The sequence below is a fragment of the Brachyhypopomus gauderio genome, chromosome 7 (genome assembly GCF_052324685.1).
Source record: "Brachyhypopomus gauderio isolate BG-103 chromosome 7, BGAUD_0.2, whole genome shotgun sequence".
Classification (NCBI taxonomy): Eukaryota; Metazoa; Chordata; class Actinopteri; order Gymnotiformes; family Hypopomidae; genus Brachyhypopomus; species Brachyhypopomus gauderio.
The window spans coordinates 27,542,132-27,551,688 of record NC_135217.1 but is presented as its reverse complement, the minus strand read 5'-3'; the positions used below and the strand labels follow the sequence as shown (position 1 = coordinate 27,551,688).

Below are 9,557 nucleotides of genomic sequence, written 5' to 3'. Positions count from 1 at the left end.
ATAAAATTAATTTTGAAAATTTGAAATGTAATTAACTTTCAACATTGATAATATGGCAGACTTTTTTATGTGGTAGATTGCTCTAGAAGCTTCTAGAAGATGTATCTATCTAGAAGATTCCAGGTGAGTAAGGCTTCAGAGGACCTTAATAATGTTAATAATGCATCCTAACAGGAAGAAGTATCAGCGAACAGAAGATATGGCATGTAGGTTTTACTATAGCAAGTTCAGATGCTCTTTGGAAACATGTTGGAATGAGTCACTGATAGGAGCAGGGAGTATGTCCTCACAGGAAATGACTTGTAACTTAATGCTGTTTCCTACAACTACTTTCCCTGCACTTCCTGCTGGGTGTCTTACACTCCAGGATGCCCTGACATTCAAAGAGGTTGTATATACATTTAATGCCTATACTAAGAATCCTTCTTAGTTTACACTTTAGAATGTTCAAGTAAGCTTTTCAGACAGGGAAATTGGGGCTGTCAGACTGGCTAAATTCAGTCTATTAACATGAAAGCATCCACATTATGAAGCCAGCACAGGAACGCCATGGAAAATGCGATGCAGTCGATGTAAATCGGCCTGTTTACACTGCTTTGGCAGTAAAATGCCTTGCACACAAATGCCAATTCTGAAGAGGGAAACAGAAATCTGTGTCACCTCCACAAGGAAGTTTGCAAGAAAATAAAGGGACGTACTTATTTGAAGACTGGTATGTACCTGAGAAGATTTCTTTCAAGTCTTGCTTGCAAATTAAGAAGTATAGTTTTAATTTGCTTGTGTTCTGCGTCTGCTCTGGGAGACTGGGTCTTTACTAAAGTGCCGTGTGTATGGTGTTCCTGAACTGCAGGTCACCCGAAAGAGCTTTTACTGCCCTTTTGGACATATTCTTGTCCTGTTCTCTGCATGCTGGGTATAAAGGGAAGACAACGATGCTCATAGAGATGCCTCTTCATCCATCATGGCTTTTGGTTTTAGTGCTGCAGTTCCTTTGGCCATCAATGGGTATGTGGATTATTATTATAAGAGTAGTAGTAGTATACATATTTGTAATGCTTTATAGAATACAGATCATTTAACCAAGCTGCTGTTTAAATTTCCAGAATTTGTAATACATATATTTATTCACTGTGTTTATATGGACACTTCCTGGGAATCAAACCTATGACATTGGTGTTTCTAGAACATGGCTTTACTTGCTTTATCAAGTGAGCTATGAGCTATTGTGGGATAGGGGTTAAATTAGACACGTGAAGATGAGTGAAATAACACTCATGCAGGGTCATGTAATAAAACATTTTAGCAGCTTGAACAGTTTGAAGATCCAACATAGAGGAAATAACAGCAATATGAAGAATTCAGGAAGCTTCTGAACAAAGTGCACATGATTTAGTGGTGGCTCAAGTCACAAAAGATATTTCCCCCAAACGTGGTGTTAAAATGGGTGTGTACTGATTGAAACAACAGAAGAAGCTTTGGTCAGGGGAGTGATTATTAGAATAGTCAAAGATCTTGTAATTTCTTAGTCAAATAAGTGAAGAGAATGACCCAGAGCCCAATAATTTTACCTTCTTTTTCTCTGTGTTCCTTCTTGATGACCTGAAGCGGTGAACTTCACTGTTGTCCCTCAGAATGTTACTGTAGCTCTTGGAAAATCAGCCTCTTTTCAATGTGGCATATCAAGTCCAAAGGAGGTGAGTTTCAACTTTACTGTCTGTCGACCTGAAGCTAACTACACTCTGACCTGCCCTGGACGATCAATCAATTTTCAGACTCTGGTAAGTAGCTGCATTTACTGTTTCTCTCTTCCTGGTTGCCCACAGATAAACAACACAACAGAATATGTAGCTATAGTGTCAATGTGTGGAAAAAAATGTGTGTAACTTTCTAATGAGACAACTGTGTGTTTGTTTTTCTTTAGTCACTGAGTGGATATTGTCAAGTCAATAATACTGAAGCTCTCGCTACATGGGACCTTTCTACTGTGGGATCTGATTCTAATGGAATTCATATTGTATGCCACACCAATGGTCTCACTGACAAACATGCATACCTTTTTATCGATGGTGCGTTTGATGTTGGAATAAAAAACATTCCCTAATGACTAGTTCCCTAGTGACATGATAATCTACTGACATACTCTAGCAAGTGTAGCTACCAAATTAGTACTAGGTACGGTTATGCTAAATAGCAAATAGCACCCCATCACACACTCTATTTCTCTCTCTCTCTCTCTCTCTCTCTCTCTCTCTCTCTCTCTCTCTCTCAGGAAGCAGCAAGTACTATGCCATGCTTTTTGGCTGTGTGATGGGTGGCTTTTTTGGTATCCTAATTGTCTTTGCTGTGACATACATCACCCTGAAGAAATCAGAGAAATTTCAGACCTGCTTCAGTAAGTGCTGGCTTTCTCACGTGACAAAAATACTTTAATGCAATTGTTTATTGTTGGAAACATATTTAATAATGTATTTTATGGTTTGTCCCATTGCTAAATATTACTTGACTCTGCTCTACCATGTAGATATATAATGTACATTAAATGTAAATGTAGAGGATATCTGTGAACTACTGAAGGTAAAATGTATTTGGTACAGTGGAAAGAATGTTCTGAACTATATTTACCTTCTGACTTTGTTTTTCAGAAGGCAAAGAGGAAGACGATATCCCAACAGTTGCAGAGAACACAAACCAATACTGATTCATTCATTTTATTTTCCTCTTTTGCACATATTTCCTGTTTCATTCAGTTGACTGAAGCTTATGTGTGCAAAGGAAAAGGATTTGCACCAGAAAATGAATGCTTTTCATTTATTTCATAGGTATGCATAGGGCGCATTCAGTACCACAATGCAATCCCCTGCTTATCCAGCAGGTGGCACCATTTCCTCTATGCGGTCAGTGCAGGCTGGGGGTATAGCAGGGGTTTTTTCAGTTGCCCTTACATAATACTACTTCATCTACAGATATTACTGTTATGTAAAACCTTTAACCTGTGAATGTAAATTAATTAACTATTTTTCATGGAGTGCTTTGATGTACTCATTTTATTCATTCAGTGCACACACTTTTTAACACACAGTCACACTGCTGGACATTTAAACAGAACACATTTTATATACATGTTCTAAGGCACCTGAAAAAATGGGTCCGGTGTATTTTAGCTTTGTTGAGGTACTGTATGCATGGAGTAGACAATTATGGTGTTACATTTCTGATTATAATGGCATTGGGTCACCAAAATGTCATCAGTGCAAGTGATCTCATACATCCTTTAGTTTATTGAACTAATTTATATTTAGTTTTAAACATCACTGTTCAACACCAACATATTCAAAGTTGAAGTGAACATCAATACTCATATAAGACTGTATGCCAGACAGACACTAGTGTCATCCATTCAAATTGACAGTTCTTTTCTAAATTCTCCAAACTTTAAGGTGTTTAATGATAATAACCATCAAACACAAATGGAATTCTATGTGCTATAAGCAACTGATAAATGTTAGACTGATCAATATTTATACAACTGAACAGCTCTGTCCAGGTTGTTATGAAAACACAATGCCAGATGTAGTACTAAATGACTACAAAGTGTCATTTTAAATGTTTTGCCTTTAAATTACATCACAATGCCTCATCTTCCTCTTCTGCTGAAGTGGCATGTGTATTAATCAAAGCCAATGCTAACACTCACTATTTCCACATGTCATAATAAACATGTCATGATAAATATTTGTGATATAATGGATATAAAGAATGGAACATTTTAACATTTATTTCTGAACATATCTCAAACCCTTCCTTTAATATCCATTAAAGGTCTACAGATACTTTCTAATATTTTCTAGAGTTTTCAATAGCAGAAATTTAGAATTATTTTTGTTCTGTGCATTTCTCTGTTAACTCACCATCTCACCACCAGTTGAGAAGCTGCATGTGTTTAGAAATTGTAATATCATTAACAAAATTTCTCAATGGTTAGATAGACAAAGGATCATTTACATAATTTACAATTTCTTGTTTTTTCTTCAGTTTATTCTTGGTGCTTTCAGTAGATTTCATAATCCATTACTGGATTGGAAAACAAACCTCTTTCAGCAGCCATGACAGCCTATGTTGCTCAATGTCAGGAGGCTACTGTAAATCTACAGTTTCACATCTAATATTTTTCTCAAGCTTGAGCTTGGTAGGGTTGATAATTTTTATTTTTTTTTTACAATCGAATTATACGTATCTTTTTGATTGATTTATACTTACAGCATAAAGTTATATTCGCAACTGTACTATCCTATGTAAAACAGTAGCCTACTCTTAAATTTACCTGACATGTTGGGCATGGGAGGATAAGCCGAGACAATACCTTTTGGTCTTGGAATGGTTTTGTATGGGGCCAGTATTGTGTGGTCAGCCTCATAATATTTAGTTTTTAGTTTTTTTGTCAACACTTGACAATTCCTGCTATAATGTGTGTGTGCAATATACTCACCTGTCTTCAAAGGCTCATAAAAGTGACAGTGGATAATTACAGTAGTAGAACTGGATGGTCAATTTCTACTCTAGCCAATGGTATTATTGCTCAAAAGTAGTACTCTAGTACTCAGTAGTAATCAAAAGTACTCTGCTCTGGCTAAGTGAAAGTTCTGATGGTACTAAGGACATTCACTTGGTCTTTTCTTGCTTCATAAAGCTGGTAGCAGCTGGTAGCTGCACGAGCTTTCTCCATGCTCAGGAAAGAGCTGCTCATACCACAGAGGAGCAGTAAGATGTAAGATGAGCTTCATCTCGCCAATCTCCTTTTGCTTGAATCCCAAAAGCACTGATTTTGACTTCGAAGTCAAGGGCACATGGCAGCCTTGATGTTGGAGATTGACCACAATATGTTTGGAACCGTTCAGATTTTTAACTCCACCCCTGCTCCCAGCCCGGTGGGTTTACTGTTAACTTCAGAGTGAAGTTATAGGGGTGCCAGTATGATCTGGCATGTGCTTCCCAAATGAATTGGAACTGAGTAATGAATATATGCCTGAATAATAATAATAATAATAATAATTAGCTACAGGAATGAAAAGCACACAAGGTTCTTGTGAGCGCACTGTAAAAATTGTCCAAGGAAATTTCTTCAGACTGAGCACTGTGCACAAATGCAGTGTGCTAGCAGCATCAAGGTCAAAGTGTTTGAAAACCAAGGAGCACACACACTATCATGAAGATATGAACATTGCCTTTGATTGGACATCTGCCAAATGTAAATATGCCAGAATTAATGTTGAAATGTGGGACATGTATGGTGTGGAAGTGGGCTTATGGGGACTGACAGGTGGGGTGGAGGTTGTGTGCCTCATTCGTTTTTTACTTCACATTCATTTGGCCCAATTTCTGATAAAATACTTGCATGTTCAGTGGTCTTTGGTTACTTCAGATGAATTTTATTATCCACACTCCACAAAAACCTCCTGTGTAGTTACATGTTTTTTAAATACATGTTGCCTCATAAATACAGAGCATTGCTTCCTCATGCTAATGCTAGCCTCTCTTAAATGCCTTTTGAGCTTTCAGGCCATAAACACACAAATTGTGTTTGGGGCATAACATGATGATGCAAGTAAGCACACAACATTTAAAGATTGTGTTATGTGTGTATACAATAAGGAGGAGTTACCTTTGAAAATAAAAGCAAAGGCAAAGACACTTACATGAAGTCTTCATGTGTGTTCACTCCATCTCACACCTACATCTATAATCCACTACCTGAAAGCATCTCATATCTTTTAGAAAGGTAAGACAATTCTTTTTCTTCTTGTTATTATTATAATTGATATTATGTGTATTAATAGTATTACTATGCATAGTTATTATGCATTATGCAAAATAATTATTGTAATTATTATATCCTGATATGTTGCTATTCATAAAGACACATCATAGTTCAAGCTAGGTGTTTACATTTAATATATCGTGATTATCTGAAAAAGCTGGAAAATTTCTATTTCAATTGTTTTGACCTAAAATGCAAACCAACCCCAAGGTCAAAGTAGCTGTTAACTGGGTTCTTGCATATATAACTATGTATGGGGGTGTGTACAATATATATGCACACACATAGGATAACTCCTTAATCTCAGGCATCATAAACGTAACTGTGATGGCAGCGTGCCCGTTTCTCACACAGGTTAGCACTTTTAGAACATCAATACTCTTCTCCTCCAAGATACACATGCAATTGATAGCAATAGAAGCCAGGGGTGGCTGTCCATTGATTCAAAAGCACACTAAGTTAATATGCAGCCTAAGGAAGGGGGCCTGAAATTTCCAAAACAGCCCTGACACTCTCATATGTGACAGCAAGGGCAAGCCAAGGGGATCCTGGAGCTCATTGCGTTCAAGCCGCTTTGACCCAGGGTTCTAATGTTTACTGTCAAAACACCAGCCCTGCTTCATCTCAGCTGTTTCTACAGCTGTATCTACTCAGCAGACATTCCTGGTTCCCCATTTTGCCAAGGACTGGCATAGTTAAAAAGAGTTATGGGGAGACACTAACCTTAATCTTAATCTAACATTAATCTCAAACCACATATATTCTCCAGAGGTTGGAGCTGACATGGGTTCAGTGGCAACCAATCTCAGCTTTATCACGATTTTACATGTGAAACTGAAATGTTTAAGTGTTTTTCCCCTGCGTTAATGTGAAGCAACCTTGAGTGCGAGAAAGGCTTATTATTATTAGGTCTTTTTTCTTTTGTCTGATGTCAGGAGGTAGGAGCTGGAAAAGATGAGCTGCTTCACTGCCCTCACTCTCCTGACAGGTAAAGCATGCCTGCTTACCCGTGTGTGACGTTAACGTTCAGAAAGGGGAATGTGCGCCTGTAGGGCATCACCCGCAGGCCTGAAGGGCATCTGATGCAAGTCCATGAAGCACCCAAAATAAACCCCAATAACATTGTCTGAACAGTCTTTCCTTCTATGGACCATGCAGTATGACTCAAAATGGGGGTAATGAACACTGGAAACAAGGGTGTCCTGAAATTCCACTGTATAGTTCCAGTGTGAAGTGGCATCAGATTTAAGTGGCATTTTGGACATAATAATATCTATTCAGAATATCTTAGATAACAATTACATAAAAATGTATTTTTATGTCTGTATCTCTCTCTCTCTCTCTCTCTCTCTCTCTCTCTCTCTCTCTCTCTCTCTCTCTCTCTATATATATATATATATATATATATATATATATATATATATATATATATATATATACACTGTGTGAAATATTTCAAAGGTGTTTAGAAGTTGAAGTGTGTGATGGTTTGTGCTCTTATTCAGTTGCTGAGACCAGCCTAAGTGTTCACTCTAAATAGTTCTTATAGAATATCAGTGGAAAGACCGAGACGTCTCTTCTGTCCTTCAAGCCCTTTTCACTGTCTTTTATTTCCACAGTTTTATGTGCATTCCTTGGTGAAGCTGAAGCAAGTAAGCAAATGTGTTTTGGAGTTTTCTGTTGCCAAACTTGTTCAACATGCGATTTTTCCATACATGACAGTGGAAACTACTGTTTTCAGCACTTTCTAATAATTTCCACTGCCCTGTAAGTGACCAACACTTAAGTTCTCTATTTCTTTCCTTTCGTCTTTGTCCACAGACCCATTTGTTTACAGTAAGTACTTGAGACCCTTTATGTCTTGGCTGTATTTACATACCCTTCGTGTGAGGTCATATGGTGGCAGGAACATGACTTTGAAAATGTATTAATCTCATTAGACAATTAATCTCAGCTGCCATGTGTGCACGCTGTAATTTGTAATTTGCTCTCCTAGACTATGACAGGCTGCGGATCGGAGGAATCATCTTTACAATTCTGCTCGTAATAGGGGCCCTCGTAGTTCTTTTCCGTAAGTCTTCACTCACAAATCATTTAGATATTACGAACATCTTATCCTTAAACTTTAGTGAACTAAGTGAGTCACTTTGTTTCTCTTCCACAGACGATAAATGCGGGAAAAAGAACAAGTGAGTCTCTTCCCATCAGCTGTCCTGTTAGCGTGCAACCACACACAAATGTAGTTATGAAAAACAGATCTGATGGAGGCACCTTCAAGGTTAACAGCTCAAAATGACACACGTGTATTAAAAATACCTACAGTGCCATTGTTTGGACAGAACAATAATCTCCACTTGCCAAATAATTTCTCAATAAGGAAGCAGCTCTGTTTGTGCTTACTTTAGACCATATAATTTTATAGAATAAGCTATTGCCAATTTCAGACTCTTCTGATGCAGTCACATTTTGGTATGAAAATGTAATTACATTAACTAATACAGCTCGACTTTGATCATAGCTTTGGAGTTCATCATAACAGTAATTTCTAGGATACAATTCCATTTATAAAATGTCTGCCTCTGTCTTACTCTCTCTCACAGGAAAGGTGATGAAGAGGCCTGTCAGATTTGAAAATCTCATGGAGGCATCGGCGCAGATGTAAATTCTGAAGTGAAGGGGACCAAGCTGTACAATATATATATATATATATATATATATATATATATATATATATATATATATATATATATATATATATATATGTATGTAGATGCTAGATTTCGGATGGGGTCAATATAAATCTGGAGGGGACATGTCCCCCCCGTCCCCAGTGCCATCTGCGCCCCTGCATGGAGGAAAAACTATTATCCATCCTTGCCACACAGGACAACATCATGGAGATGTTGTCCTGTGTGGCTAAATGAGACGCTTTATATGTCTGTCTATATGTTTTTTTTCCTGCTTCCTACAAAGAAGTTGGTAAAATAGATCTATTCTGATGTAGTCAGATTCTCTTGGGTGACCAGGGAGAAAAACACCTCTTCAATATTTCCCTGTTAATGTTATTTAATGTTATTTGTCTTCATTTAAACTATTATCATCTCTTCAAATGCTTTTGCTGTACAATTCAAACGCAGGGTTAAAAGTAGCTACTGCAGAATATCAACTGAGAATAAAATAAATGTTAGTCTTTATGCCTTCTTGCTATTTTCATTATCTTTGGGTCTGGTTAAAGAGTTCAAGACTATACTCAAGGTTTTGCCCTAACACTAGTATTTATTAAATTCTAAAATATTTTCAAATGCTTTTGATTTTTGTTTAGAAATGCATTTGAGCTCCTTAGTATGGAGTCAGTTAGCTACATGTTTGTGTAACATACTGGTATTTGAAAGTTGCATTGTGATTTAATGACTTTATTTTTCAGTTTATTTGATGCATCTGACAGCTGAGACTTTTACTGTGGCGATCGTGTCACAATGTTGTACAACAAACCAATGATAATGTCTTAACAATAATGTAAGTAGTCTTAACACTTTCCCCTACTTTTCCTCTTGATGTAGGCAAAGTTATCAAAACAAACATGTTACTTTTACAGCTAAAACTGTTTATAGTATTTCAGCTTCATTCACTGTCTAATACTCATCTGAATACTCTGCTGTGAAGTTGCTTGCTTGCCAAGTTTCTTGAAACTGGTTCAGCAGAGTATCAAAGTATGGAAGTTTTCTCACTGGAAGTTTAAAAA

The 9,557-nt window shown here is 37.1% G+C and overlaps 1 protein-coding gene across 1 annotated transcript; it reads left to right on the top strand.

The window, feature by feature from the left end:
* The first annotated feature begins 379 nt into the window (after window positions 1-379).
* On the top strand, window positions 380-3,833 carry LOC143519476 (uncharacterized). Its single transcript, XM_077012935.1, has 6 exons — window positions 380-712; window positions 851-1,005; window positions 1,606-1,778; window positions 1,922-2,066; window positions 2,270-2,392; window positions 2,643-3,833. Exons 2-6 carry the CDS (start codon window positions 933-935, stop codon window positions 2,696-2,698), a joined length of 570 nt encoding a protein of 189 aa, XP_076869050.1. The 5' UTR covers window positions 380-712; window positions 851-932; the 3' UTR covers window positions 2,699-3,833.
* Window positions 3,834-9,557: the final 5,724 nt, after the last annotated feature.